The sequence below is a fragment of the Tamandua tetradactyla genome, chromosome 21, assembly GCF_023851605.1.
Source record: "Tamandua tetradactyla isolate mTamTet1 chromosome 21, mTamTet1.pri, whole genome shotgun sequence".
Taxonomy (NCBI): domain Eukaryota; kingdom Metazoa; phylum Chordata; class Mammalia; order Pilosa; family Myrmecophagidae; genus Tamandua; species Tamandua tetradactyla.
In genome coordinates this window covers 1288195-1303563 of record NC_135347.1, presented here as the reverse complement: position 1 = coordinate 1303563, position 15369 = coordinate 1288195, and the positions used below count along the sequence as shown (strand labels likewise).

The window sequence follows — 15369 nt, the reverse complement described above, 5'->3', positions numbered from 1 at the left end:
CGTCCAAAGACCTTACATGTGAGACGGGAGACAGGATTGGAAGCCATATTTGTCTTGCTCAGACAATGCGTTACCGTTTTAATGCAAAAACCTGGAGAATAGTCGATAAAAGGATGAGAAGTACTGCCAGCAACAGACTGAGAAGAGCGGGTGGTGATTGAGGCATGTCACATGGTGACTGCAGAGAAGACACAGAAACACATGAGGCTGCTTGAGGTCAGGCCTGGGGACTGTTACAACATAGCTTCTGTAAATTGTGAGCGAGGAAGGCTAAAAAGGGAAATGGAAGGATAGAAGGAGTGATTGGAGAGGGGTTGTGGCAGCCAACTATGATTCTGAAATCTTTAATAGGTGTCAGCTACTTGTCACAGACCCTACCCTAAAGCTATTTTTATTTATTTCTATGACACCAGGCCTTTCACGAGGATCATACTACTATCCACGGAAGATTCCACTATGCTCCCTAAAGGCCCCCTGACTGATTACTGAATCTGAAGGCCTTCTCAAAGTTACATTCATTTAATTAAGTAGTTGACAATTCGTAAAATGTTATTGCCCCGAGGGGGAGCAACACGTTTTACCCTATTAATATAGGACCTAAACCAGTGAGCTATCACTGTGTAACAAATCATCTCAAAACTTATGGGTATAAAACAACAACTATTTATCATTTGCCATGGATCTAGCCACACGTTGGCAGGTGGGTCTGCTAGTCTGAACCAATTAGATTTCAGCTGGGCTCACTCAGGTGTCTGTGGTCGGAGGGCCCATTGGGAACCAGGTAGATTATGACAGCTGGAAAGGTGCAATGGCCTTCAGTCTGGCTGGTTGTCATGGTGACCTCAGAGCAGCCCAAGAGGAAGCAGAAACACACAAGACTCCTTGAGGTCCAGTCTCAGAACTGTCTCACTGTCATATTCTACTAGATATGCAAGTTCCCAGGCCACCTCAACTCAGAGTGGGCAGGGACTTCTAAGTTATCAAACAAAAGACGGATAGAGAAGCTGTTAATTTAATTGGGGTCATTGATGCCTTCAATCGATCACAGGATCTGGAGACAAATTTTGATAAAAAGAATAGGAAAAGGGAAATAGGAATTAAAATTACTGGTATTCTTAATAATCTCATGTATGTAAATCTCTTCTTCTATTACCTAGCCTTGAACTCAAGTAGATGGACTCCCCCTACTCATTTCCTGTTTCTTATGCATGCAAATCATCTCAGGTATGTTATGTCTTGCAATGGTCTTAGATTAAAATGACTTAAGTATGTAATTGTATTTAATCATTTGCATTCAGCCAATTAAAGTTACATTTGATACAGTTTAAAAACCCTTAAATGTCATTCTGCATTCTTCTAAGTAATGAGCGAGCTTGTGACCTGGTGGGACAACTAAAAAGGAGGAAGAGTGGAAGGGTTAAACTTTCTTGTTACTTTAATCTTCTAGCAGGAGGGGTTCATTATGTGGTTATTGAATCCCCACAATGAGGAAAGGATCACGATGAACCCAGCACAAAGCATGCTGTAAAAAGAAAACTATAATCTGGCTACTGAAAGCATGGAGAAGACAGATAAGACGTTGATATTATCACTTAGTAAATATCAAAGTCGTGTTGAGCGTGTTTGATTTGTATAATGTACAGCCATTGCTTCAAAGGAATACACCGAGGAACACTTAGGGCGGATTCAAGTGGAAGCTGAGTTAGTGTACACTTACCACCTTCTAAAGTGAGGAAAGACACCGGGGTTGGAGGTAGATAAAGGTCGTTGCGAGTAAGGGTCAGTGAAAGGGACCCCAAGCCAGCATCAGGACAAAAGGAAGCTCTTGAGGTGGCAGGTAATATGACCTAGAAGAGAATGTTTCTGTGTTCATTTGCTGACCCGCACGTATGCGTTTCAGTGGTGGCTGATCTCTTCCTTCAGAGCAAACACTGAAAGAGAAACCTCTGATGCAGCCCTGGTGATAGAAAAAAGACCAGGTCACTTAACTGAAAGGGCTGTCATTGGCCAGATCAAAAGTGAACTCAAAGTTCCTTCCTGGTACTTCCCAGAGTTTCTTAGAGATCAGCTGGCCCCCAGAAGATGTGGGGAAAACAGCAGGCCCAAAGATTCGGGGCCCTACCTGTGGAAAGAAGCATTCGGCAGGCGCTCCAAACACAGCTCATGCCCTGGAAGGGTGTGCTCCAGGAGAGGAAAGAAAAGCCAGTGGATCAAGGCCTGGAATTGTGAGTGACAGGTCTCAGACCTGGGAAAAAACAGTGGAGATGGGAGTGTTGCCTCCTTGCTATATAAAAGGTCTCTTCAGCATCTCCAGAATAGGCTGTCTCTACAAGGAGAAAGTTTTCGGTTGCCTGTTGGTTGCCCCTTGTTCATCAGCAGGCGCTTGAGCTGATCCCACATCCCTTAATATCAGGAACCTCGGACACAATTGTATTTTGTTTATAGATCTATTGCATAGAAGAAATGGCTGAGCTTGAGGTTTTTTCAAGTGGAAGAAAGAGGAATTCAAGCTGAGGTAGCATGAGTAAGACTGGGAGATGCTTGGAAGGCATGGTTGCAATCTAGGACTCAATTTATTCAGGAAGGCTCAGCTTTTCCCAATTTAGTAAAGGGAACATGGGATCCCAAAACACCTGCCCTGTCATACTGGTGGCGTCAACTCTAAGTTTTGGTTTTAAGTTCCTTTTAATCAAGAAATATGGGTTTGGTTTTCGGTTAGGTTTCTTTGAGTTCCTTGTTAAGTTTATATTTTGGCTTTGTTTTGTTTTACAGTTCAAATGTAAAGTGACATTTGTAAAGTGACAAACAAAGGTACTTAATTAAAAAAAAATTCCTCTAGAAATTCCAAACTACCAATTGCTTGACTATTCCTCAAAGAATCCCATCCTTACAGGAAAGATAATTTTCTGGGAGGGTTATTATGCTCAGCCCTGTCCTGGGGCTATAAACAAATGCCTCCAGAAAGATAGGTGAAGGCATCACAATGGGTACATACAGCGACACTATGAAGGCAAAGACACAGTATAAAATGTCAATGCATTGAAGACACCGGGAAACCTGTGATTTCCTTCCATTTTGGGGAGACACTGTTACAGGAGATAGAAACAAGGCTTTGGATTTTAAAGCCTGCATTAGAACATCAGCTCTGCTGCTGTTTAACTGAGTATGTGGACTAGGGAAGGAGACAATTTTTCTTGATCTTCAGTGGCCTTATCACCAAAATGGTGAAAAATGTACCTGTTTCACAGCATCAAGAGGATTAAATATCTCTATATGTAAAGTGCCAGGTGTATAGAAATTACAAAATAGAAATTGCACAATAAATATGTTTTCTTCACCCTTCCTCCCTGAAAACCTTACAAGAAACACTGAAAAGTAAGGGGTATGGTATGCATGAATTTTTTTCTGTTTTCTTTTTATTTCTTTTTCTGAATTGATGCAAATGTTCTAATAAACTATCATGATGATGAATACACAACTATGTGATAAAAAAAGAATGTCCATATTGTATGTTGATTGGTTTTATTAATAAAAATTAAAAAAAAAAGAAAGAAACTGGAAAAAAATCTCATCTCAAGAGAAATTGCCAATGGCTCCACAGCCTCTGTGCTGGCCTCAGGTTGATGGCCAAACCACAACTCGCACAGTTCCCCCGGGTACAGAGGACAGAGGTAGATCTCAAATTCTGTTCTACCAGAACTCTCAAAATGATGCTGTCCCATCTGGGTTAAGTACTCAGTGTAGAGACAGAAAAGTTGGTGTGTGTACCTACAGCCGATGCAATGGTGTTTGAGTCTTGGCTTCTTCACTCGAAAGCTGTGAGACATGAGATTGGTTAACTTCTCCTCTCTGAGCCTCAACTTTCTCATCAGCAAAATGAGGGTGGTATCTCCCTTATGGAGTCATTTCCAGCACTGCAGGTGAAGAAGCCAGCCTCTGTCACCAGAAACATTGTGATCTTTCAAAACCCTTTCCCGATTTGTCTTCCAGTTGGGCCTTCTACATTGTTTTATTACCAGTGGAGAATATTTTTCATATGTTCCTTGGCCATCCGCATTTCTTCATTTGTAGATTGCCCACTTATGACCTGACATTTCAGCTGATTCTATGCGCTCAATTCTCAAGACTGAACTATCAGAGACAGAGCCATCTCAGCACCTTGCTTCGAATTCAGCTCAGCCCCAAATCCCGCTGCTTTCTCTGTTTTAAAAACTTGCAGGATGAATGCAAACTAGAAGAGCTGTAATCAATAGCAACATAGATATATATTAGTGTATAAAACTCACTTTGTCTTTATTTGAGAGATAATTCATAACCTTCTAAATGCCTGAAGATTTTGTAAAGAATCATCAGTATAAGTGTTCTTTGTTATTGCTGTTGCTACAAACAGTGAAACAAACACCCACCTAGAAAATGTAATTTCAGAGTTAACAAGAAAGAGAAAGGGATGATACCAAAAACCCTGGCCCTGCACTTAATCTAGACATGTTAAAAATGAAAAAAAGCTATGTCTTCAAAAGGGACAGAAATGATCAAATTCTCAATAAGTTTCTACTTTTATATTGTGTTAAAGATAATTGGTTATCCAGAAATAAACTTTAGCATTTATTGTTAATTACTTTTCAACAAAGGGGCCTAGGCAATTCAATGGGGAAAGAATAGTCTTTTCAGCAAAAAGTGCCAAACTACTGGTATCTACTTACATGTAAAAGAATGAAGTTGGACTCCTGCCTCACACCATAAACAAAAATTAACTCAAAGTAATAATGATAGAGCTTTCACAATGTGACTGTGTGATTGTGAAAACCTTGTGTCTTATGCTCCTTTTATCTACCTTGCCAACAGACGAGTAGAACATATGGGATAAAAATAAATAATAGGGGGAACAAATGTTAAAATAAATTTAGTTTGAAATGCTAGTGATCAATGAAAGGGAGGGGTAAGGGGTATGATATGTATAAATTTTTTTTCTGTTTTTGTTTTATTTCTTTTTCTGCATAGATGCAATTGTTCCAAGAAATGATTATGATGATGAATATGCAACCATATATATATATAGTGAATTACTGATTATATATGTAGAATGGAATGATCAAAATAGGAATGTTTGCATTTGCTTTGTGTTTTTTGGTATTTAAAAAAATAAAAGAAAAAAATTAACTCAAAGTAGATCAGAGATTTTATAGTTATGAAAGCACTAAAACAATAAAACTCTTAGAAGAAAACATAGGAGTAGATCTTTATGACTTTGGGCTAGACAATGATTTATTAGGCATGAAACCAAAAGCACAAATGACAAAAGAGAAGACTGGTAATTGGACTTCGTTACACTGAAAGATTTTTACACTTCGAAGACAGTATCAAGAGCGGTAAAGACGACTCACAGAAGGGAGAAAATATTTGCAAATCATATCTGATAAAGGACTTGTATTAAGGAGAGATATTCAAAGAATATTTTACAACTCAATGATAAAAAGATAAATAAACAATTTAAAAGTGGGCAAAAAATTTGAATAGACATTTTCCAAAAAGATATATTAGTGGCTAATAAGCACATGAAGAAATACCCAACATGATTAGTCATTAGGAAAATGCAAACCAAAACCACAATGAGATTTCACTTTACACCCACCAGAATAGCTATAATAAAAAATACAAACAATGACAAGTGTTGGTGAAGGTGAGAAGAAATTGAAACCTTCGTGTGCAAGTTTTTGTGCAGGCATGTTTTCAGTTTTCTTTGGCATATTCTAAGCATAATATTGCTGGGGCTTATGGTAGCTCGATGTTCAGCATTTTGAGGAATCACTGAATTGTTTTCCAGTGTGGTTGTTCCATTTTACAAGTTTACACAAATGTCCATTCTTCATAACAGCCAAAAAGTAGAAACAATTCAAATATCCATTAGCTGATGAATGGATAAACGAAATGTTATACCCATACAAGGGAATATTCTACAACAAAAAGGAATGAAATACTGATATATACTACAATCTAGATGAACCTCAAAAATAAAATCCTAGATAAATGAAGTTAGTTACAAAAGGCCACATAGAGTATTTAAATTTATATCTCCAGAACAGACAAATCTATAAAGAAATAAAGTAGATTATATGCGTTAGTGGTTGCCTCAGAGGGAATTGGGACAGCTAAAGGGTACAAGGTTTACTTTTGGAGTGATGAAAATGTTCTAAAATGAGATGATGATAATACACTAAAACCATTAAATAATGTACTTTAGACAAGTGAACTTTATGTTATGTAAATTACATCTCATTAAAGGTGTTTTTTTGTAAAATTTCCCAAAAAAAAGACAGTTTAAATTGGTCCCTTCAATTTTGTTATAAATGCTGGTAATAATAATTACAGCAACTTACTGAGTGCTTATTATGTGCCAGGCAATATTCAAAGACTTTACATGTATTAAATAGATTCCCATAAGCCTATTATAGCAATATTATTATTATTCTCACTTTACAGATTACGAAACTAAAGCATAGAGATACCTAACTCACCCAGCTAGTTAATGACACAGTAAGAATAACCCTAACACAACCAGTCTGCTTTTTTAAACAAAATATGTACCGACCTTGGGATCCAGTTGCAATATATGGGGACGGGGATAGACCTTTGAAATTCAGCAAACCAGGGAAATTTTTAATATTAAAAATTAATGACAGAGTCTATGAAAGTTAATGCCCAAAGTCACTTCACACAATAGCACTGGAAAATGAAAGGCTACAGATTATGTGGTAGTCTCTGTCTCTTGTTCTGTATAAAACAATATGAAGTACAGATGGACTATTGCCAGGAGAGAGTCCTGATGTGTTTTCATTCTCCTGTGGGTTCCAAAGAAGAAAATTCTGCATAGCAGCATGGCGTGAAGGGATCCACATTACAAGGCCAGGCATAAAGCAAGAGTCAGAATGACAGCCCTAGCTCTGCCAATAACTATTTATGTGACCATGAAACCTCTCTGGACTCGGCTTCCTTATCTTTTTTATTTTTTTGGATGCTGCATGGTGGGGTCACATTTCATTTCCCTATGAGTATCTCATTATTGCAGCACCATTTGTTGAGTTTTTGTTGGGTTGGCTTTTTGTTTGCTTATTTTGTGGGAAGTGCAAGGACTGGGAATTGAACCCAGGTCTCCCGCATGACAGGCGAGAATTCCACCACTGAACAACCCTCGCACCCTGGTTTACTTATCTTTAAAATGATATGCCTATATGATGGTGGAGTTATACAGAGAAGGTCGGATTTAACAAATGAGTGTGAATGCTGAATCATTATATTGCTATTTCTTTCAGCCTCCAGTATCTCAGAGTAGCTAGAAGGAAAATCCTAGAATTGTGGAACTGTAACTCATACTAAAAGGATATGCCTATATCACAAAGTATCTTAATCGGGTGCTTTTTAAGGCCCCTATTTATTTTGTGTGTTTTTTAACTATTTATTTTTTATTGATGTATATTATATATTCACATACCATGTAACCATCCAAAGTGTGCAATCAGTGGTTCACAGTATCAGCATACAGCTGCGCGTCACCTATTTATTTTAAACTCCCACCTACCATGTAATTTCCAGACCAATCGCAAGAACACGCTGGCTTGTGTTATACTTACCTCCAAATCATTATTCCTCAAATCTGTTTCATGGAATTCCCCAAATACGTTTCCTCTGGTTCTATTCCCTGGTGCGCCAGCTGCAGGGAAGGAACCGAGCAGATATGTCTGTCTCTTCCTCACTTCCTATAGCAAGGCCTCTTGAAAATGAAAGTATTTGGGGTACACATTGACTATACTTTCTGGATTGCTAAGCTATTTTAATAATTCTCAGAATAAAGTATAATTTTGATGATGCCAAAATGCTAATTGTGAGTATCTCAGGAGATTAAGAATTGACTTTTTAATTTCTTTTTTACATTTTGCATATTCTCCAAAATATTACAACAAATATATATTGTTTTGTAAACAGGAGAAGAGCAATTCTGAAATCTTTATGAGAATGCTAATCATCCTATTGTCTTCAGAAATATTTCTCTGGAAATAATTACCAATTTGTAGCTAAAATCAACAAAATATGCAATAAGTTTGATCAGATTTGTCAGGTGATAAAGCCATTTAAATCAAAGAGCACAGTTTCTGAAATTGGGTAGCTCTGGAGGAAGACTCCTATTTCACCAGTTTAAGCATTCGAAGTTTTACAGTGGTGTGGGGTCAGCTCACACTGGTTCATGAGGATTGATTTTTAGCATCTCTTTCTGAAGCCATGGTCAGTAACAACATTACATAGGTAGCTTGAAATCATATATAATGGAATATTTACACCATGGAAACAGGCAAACGCTACAAATCAGAGCCCTTTTTGTTTGTTTTCTTGGAGAACTGGCTTACCAACACAACACTGTTCAAACAATAAATATCACTCAACAGAAATTTACACTGACTGAATGTTCAAAATTAACTGTCTCAACTGATTTTAAAAATTTAAGAAAATGCATTTAAAAGCATTGAAAACTTTTGCACAAGTTGTTGGGTGGACTTACAGATTCCTTTCCCTTATATCACAAAGACCCAAATACACAAAAAGAAAGATTGCCTTCAGTCTGCTCTCGCCATGTGTATTGGAGCGACAAGATCAATTTTCTAATATTTCTGGCAGCAAAACTCCCTCCAAAGGCACAACCTGCGGCAAATAGTAACAGACTCTGTCGAAGGTAACATACATCACCTCTCGACATCCTTTCAGAGAAGTGCTCATGATTTCAGGGCATGAATTAACCTCCTTTCCAATCTTTATCATAGAATCCACAGGATAAAGGAGTTTGAGGAAAGAGGAAGAGACTTTAGGTATGACCTAATCCAAGAGTTAAACAGGAATGTTCCAGGCTCCCTGGCAGTTGGGCTGAGTCATCATCACCAATGTCAACGCTCCATGGACCCAGGTTTTTAATATTCTCTCTCCCTCTGGATTAGATCTTCCGAAAGCTGCATGCAGACCAAAGCTAATATGACATTCAGAACGGAAAATGGTAAGGCTTCACTTAACATTAGTGAGAATGTGACCAGCTCAATTCATTGTCACCACCATTGATAGAATTTTCTGAGGACTTACCATGCGCAGGCTTCATGCTCGCTGTGCAGCCTTCATGCTCACCACGCACAGGCTTCATGCTCGCTGTGCAGCCTTCACGCTCACCACGCGCAGGCTTCATGCTCACCATGCACAGGCTTCATGCTCGCTGTGCAGCCTTCACGCTCACCACGCACAGGCTTCACGCTCACCATGCACAGGCTTCATGCTCACCATGCACAGGCTTCACGCTCACCATGTGCAGGCTTCATGCTCACCATGCGCAGGCTTCATGCTCACCATGCACAGGCTTCACGCTCACCATGCGCAGTCTTCATGCTCACCACGCACAGGCTTCATGCTCACCATGTGCAGTCTTCATGCTCACCATGCGCAGGCTTCATGCTCACCATGCACAGGCTTCACGCTCACCATGCGCAGTCTTCATGCTCACCATGTACAGACTTCATGCTCACCACGTGCAGGCTTCATGCTCACCATGCGCAAGCTTCATGCTCACCATGCACAGGCTTCACGCTCACCATGCGCAGTCTTCATGCTCACCATGTACAGACTTCATGCTCACCACGTGCAGGCTTCATGCTCACCATGCGCAGGCTTCATGCTCACCATGTGCAGGCTTCACGCTCACCATGCGCAGGATTCATGCTCACCACACGCAGGCTTCATGCTCACCACGCGCAGGCTTCATGCTCACCATGTACAGACTTCACGCTCACCACGCGCAGGCTTCACGCTCACCACGCGCAGGTTTCATGCTCACCACGCGCAGGCTTCATGCTCACCATGTACAGACTTCACGCTCACCACGTGCAGGCTTCGTGCTCGCCATATGCAGGCTTCGTGCTTGCCATGCGCAGGCTTCATGCTCACCATGCGCAGGCATCATGCTCACCATGTGCAGTCTTCATGCTCACCATGCGCAGGCTTCATGCTCACCATGCGCAGGCATCATGCTCACCATGCACAGGTTTCATGCTCACCATATGCAGGCTTCATGCTCACCATGAGCAGGCTTCATGCTCACCATGCGCAGGCTTCATGCTCACCATGTGCAGGCTTCATGCTCACCATGCACAGACTTCATGCTCACCATGCGCAGCCTTCATGCTCACCACGCACAGGCTTCATGCTCACCATGTGCAGTCTTCATGCTCACCATGCGCAGGCTTCATGCTCACCATGCGCAGGCTTCATGCTCACCATGCACAGGCTTCATGCTCGCCGTGCAGCCTTCATGCTCACCACGCACAGGCTTCACGCTCACCATGCGCAGGATTCATGCTCACCATGTGCAGCCTTCATGCTCACCACGCACAGGCTTCATGCTCACCCTGCGCAGGCTTCATGCTCACCATGCGCAGGCTTCATGCTCACCATATGCAGGCTTCATGCTCACCATGAGCAGGCTTCATGCTCACCATGCGCAGGCTTCATGCTCACCATGTGCAGGCTTCATGCTCACCATGCACAGACTTCATGCTCACCATGCGCAGCCTTCATGCTCACCACGCACAGGCTTCATGCTCACCATGTGCAGTCTTCATGCTCACCATGCGCAGGCTTCATGCTCACCATGCGCAGGCTTCATGCTCACCATGCGCAGGCTTCATGCTCACCATGCACAGGCTTCATGCTCGCCGTGCAGCCTTCATGCTCACCACGCACAGGCTTCACGCTCACCATGCGCAGGATTCATGCTCACCATGTGCAGCCTTCATGCTCACCACGCACAGGCTTCATGCTCACCACATGCAGGCTTCATGCTCACCACGCACAGGCTTCATGCTCACCACATGCAGGCATCAGGCTCACCACGCGCAGGCTTCATGCTCACCACGCGCAGGCTTCACGCTCACCATGCGCAGGATTCATGCTCACCATGTGCAGGCTTCATGCTCACCATGCACAGACTTCATGCTCACCATGTGCAGGCTTCATGCTCGCCATGCACAGGCTTCACGCTCACCACGCGCAGCCTTCACGCTCACCACGCGCAGGCTTCACTCTCACCACGTGCAGGCTTCACGCTCACCATGTGCAGGCTTCATGCTCGCCGTGCAGCCTTCATGCTCACCACGCACAGGCTTCATGCTCACCATGTGCAGCCTTCATGCTCACCACGCACAGGCTTCATGCTCACCACATGCAGGCATCAGGCTCACCACGCGCAGGCTTCATGCTCACCACGCGCAGGCTTCACGCTCACCATGCGCAGGATTCATGCTCACCATGTGCAGGCTTCATGCTCACCATGCACAGACTTCATGCTCACCATGTGCAGGCTTCATGCTCGCCATGCACAGGCTTCACGCTCACCACGCGCAGCCTTCACGCTCACCACGCGCAGGCTTCACGCTCACCACGTGCAGGCTTCACGCTCACCATGTGCAGGCTTCATGCTCGCCGTGCAGCCTTCATGCTCACCACGCACAGGCTTCATGCTCACCACATGCAGGCTTCAGGCTCACCACGCACAGGCTTCATGCTCACCAAGCGCAGGCTTTATGCTCACCATGTGCAGGCTTCATGCTCGCCGTGCAACCTTCATGCTCACCATGCGCAGGCTTCATGCTCACCACGTGCAGGCTTCATGCTCACCACGTGCAGGCTTCATGCTCACCATGGGCAGGCTTCATGCTCGCCGTGCAACCTTCATGCTCACCATGCGCAGGCTTCATGCTCACCACGTGCAGGCTTCACGCTCGCCACGTGCAGGCTTCACGCTCACCATGCGCAGGCTTCATGCTCACCACGTGCAGGCTTCATGCTCACCACGCGCAGGCTTCACGCTCACCACGCACAGGCTTCGTGCTCACCACACGCAGGATTCATGCTCACCACGTGCAGGCTTCACGCTCACCATGCGCAGGCTTCGTGCTCACCACGCGCAGGATTCATGCTCACCACGTGCAGGCTTCACGCTCACCACGTGCAGGCTTCACGCTCACCACGTGCAGGCTTCACGCTCACCATGCACAGGCTTCACGCTCACCATGCGCAGTCTTCATGCTCACCACGCGCAGGCTTCATGCTCACCACATGCAGGCTTCACGCTCACCATGCGCAGCCTTCACGCTCACCACGCACAGGCTTCACGCTCACCATGTGCAGTCTTCATGCTCACCACGTGCAGGCTTCACGCTCACCATGTACAGACTTTATGCTCACCACGTGCAGGCTTCATGCTCACCATGCGCAGGCTTCATGCTCACCATGCGCAGGCTTCATGCTCGCCGTGCAGCCTTCATGCTCACCACGCACAGGCTTCATGCTCACCCTGCGCAGGCTTCATGCTCGCCATGCACAGACTTCATGCTCACCATGCGCAGCCTTCATGCTCACCACGCACAGGCTTCATGCTCACCATGTGCAGTCTTCATGCTCACCATGCGCAGGCTTCATGCTCGCCGTGCAGCCTTCATGCTCACCACGCACAGGCTTCATGCTCACCACATGCAGGCATCAGGCTCACCACGCGCAGGCTTCATGCTCACCACGCGCAGGCTTCACGCTCACCATGCGCAGGATTCATGCTCACCATGTGCAGGCTTCATGCTCACCACATGCAGGCATCAGGCTCACCACGCGCAGGCTTCATGCTCACCACGTGCAGGCTTCATGCTCACCATGCGCAGGCTTCATGCTCACCATGTGCAGGCTTCACGCTCACCACGCACAGGCTTCATGCTCACCATGTGCAGGCTTCACGCTCACCACGTGCAGGCTTCACGCTCACCAAGTGCAGGCTTCACGCTCACCATGTACAGGCTTCATGCTCACCATGTGCAGGCTTCATGCTCACCATGCACAGGCTTCACGCTCACCACGTGCAGGCTTCACGCTCACCAAGTGCAGGCTTCACGCTCACCATGTACAGGCTTCATGCTCACCAAGTGCAGGCTTCATGCTCACCATGCGCAGGCTTCATGCTCACCATGGGCAGTCTTCATGCTTGCCATGCACAGACTTCATGCTTGAACCTTACATGTGTTATGTCACCAAGTGCTCACAACCACCTTTTGAGGTAGATACAATTACTAAACCATTTTTCAGAGGCTTGGGGAGGTTAAGTGCCTTTTCAGAGTAACTCGGCAAGGAAATAGTGGAGGTACTCTTCAAACCCAGATGACTGTTCATCATGGTGCTTTCAGTTTGGTTTTGTGCCTCAACCTCCAATTCCCACACTTAGAGTAATACTAGGAGAAGAATATTTGCTCATGATTTTCCCACTTCCTACCTAGCCTAATACCATTAGGCATATTCGTCGCTTATTCCTCGTTTAAACCATTAGACATGAATTTTCAGAATGGTTTGATTAAAAAAAAAAGTAATCATCATTGTACAAGATTAAATCCATGAGTTTATGGAACTTTTATTCATGGAAGAAAGAAAATATTCTTTTAGTAAACTTTAATTAGTAAGGTTTAAACAAAGAAGGTTAGAGCCAGAGAACGTTCAACACCATTTAGGCCAGGAATCTTAAACTCAAATGCAGGTTACAAGAATGAATGAAGCAGGTAGAGGGAGATGATAAGGTAGACTGAAGACTGAGGCAAACTGCAGGGTCAGCCGCGTCGCACGCGAACACTAGTAACTCGTACCAGACAGTTCTTGCCAGATCTTCTAATTTTTCAAGCAAAGCTAGATAACCATCATCCACATAAAATTTATAATAAATTTCCCCTCTTTAAAACAAGTTAAATTCCAAACCAACATGTCAGCAGGATAAATTGAACTAATCCTTTATTTGGTAGAACTAAAAAAGCAAACCCCAGAGATGTTAACTGGCTTACTGTGCTGGTTTGAAACTGTTGTGTACTCTAGAAAAGCCATGTTCTTTCATCCTAATTCATCCTAATTCAATAAATGGGATGTTTTTTATCATCTCCAAGGAGATATGGCACACTTAATTGTGGGTGGGACCTTTTGATTAGGTGGTTTCCATGGAGATATGTCTCCACCCATTCAAGGAGGGGTTGCTCACTGGAGTCCTTTAAGAGGAAACCATTTTGGAAAGAGCTTTAGAGCCATGAGGGCGACCAGAACCAACAGAGCCAAAACAAGACCCAGATATTTGGAAATGAAGAAAGAAAATGTCCCCGGTGGAGCTGTTGGAAACGAGAAGCCAAAAACTCTGGCAGATGCCAGCCAGGTGCCTTCCCAGCTGACAGAGAAGCCCCTGATCCATTGGCCTTTCCTGAGCCAAGGTATCGTTCCCCAGATGCCTTAGAACTGTAAACTTGCAGCTTAATAAATCCCCTTTTAAAAAACTGTTCCATTTCTGATATATCACATTCCGGCAGCTTTAGCAAGCAAACCCATTTACCAAGTGAGGGAGTTCAAATTCATTGCTTATTTTTCTATATCAGACACTCTTTTACAATATCAATTTATAAAGAGTCAACATTGTGATTTATTAAAGAGTATCATAAAAATGAGATATTTGAATCAGTGGTGGTCATACTTAAAACTGCCTGACAGTGGTCAGTTTTTGTCATGTTTGATTTATTAGGTTTCATTGTCTCAATTTCCACAAAAGCTGTCTTACTTTCCAGGCTACTATGACAAATCACACACAATAGGCTGGTTTAACAACAGGACTATTTTGGCTCACAGTTTCAGAGGCTAGAAGGCTTGCTTCCTCCCAGCGTCAGTAGCATCTGGGCAGGGCAGCAATCTTTGGGTTCCTTGGCTTTCCCATCACATGGAGATGTCCTCTTCTTTCTCTTCCAGGTTCCACTGACTTCCTGTTTCAGCACCGCCCCTTAGCTTCTCTTTATAAGGCCTCCCGTTTTAGGCCCATTCTGATGCGATGGCCACACATTGACTAAATATAACATCTTCAAAAGTTCCAATTTATAATGGTTCACACTCACAGGCATGAAATAAAAAGCACGCTTTATTCTGGTGTACATAATTCAATTTACCATAGACAGGTACTGCTATCTTCAAGTTAGTTTACTAGTTATTATAATACGGTATTTTTTTTTTTTTGGCCAACATACATGCTCCTTTTATAGCTAGGTTTACATAAACTTTCTACTCCAGCTGTTTATCTTTGATCACCTGGTCTTTGTTTCAATTTTCACGCAAAAATGAAAACTGTGACACAGGCTAGGAGTGCCCTGGGCAGAGGCCATGTCGGAGCGGTCAGAGGGGTCAGGCAGTGGCAGTTCTATGCCCGCTGAAGCAGACTGCTTCACAGTCAAGTGGTTAATATTCACATTTTCTTTCAGTGTTGTGTGCCATCAGAGCCTTATTCCCATT

General features: G+C 43.5%; 1 protein-coding gene and 1 non-coding gene across 2 annotated transcripts in view; one reads left to right on the top strand and one right to left on the bottom strand.

The window, feature by feature from the left end:
- Nucleotides 1-870: 870 nt before the first annotated feature.
- The window catches only part of GRAMD2B (GRAM domain containing 2B), a 157479-nt gene continuing 142980 nt past the window's right edge, over nucleotides 871-15369 (top strand). Inside the window, exons 1-2 of the mRNA XM_077138778.1 lie at nucleotides 871-887; nucleotides 1158-1224. Coding sequence (XP_076994893.1) covers nucleotides 1205-1224 — 20 coding nt within the window. The 5' untranslated portion in view covers nucleotides 871-887; nucleotides 1158-1204. The remainder of the gene's footprint in view (nucleotides 888-1157; nucleotides 1225-15369) is intronic.
- On the bottom strand, nucleotides 7123-7193 carry TRNAD-GUC (transfer RNA aspartic acid (anticodon GUC)). Its single transcript has one exon. It is a non-coding gene; the product is annotated as a tRNA-Asp (tRNA).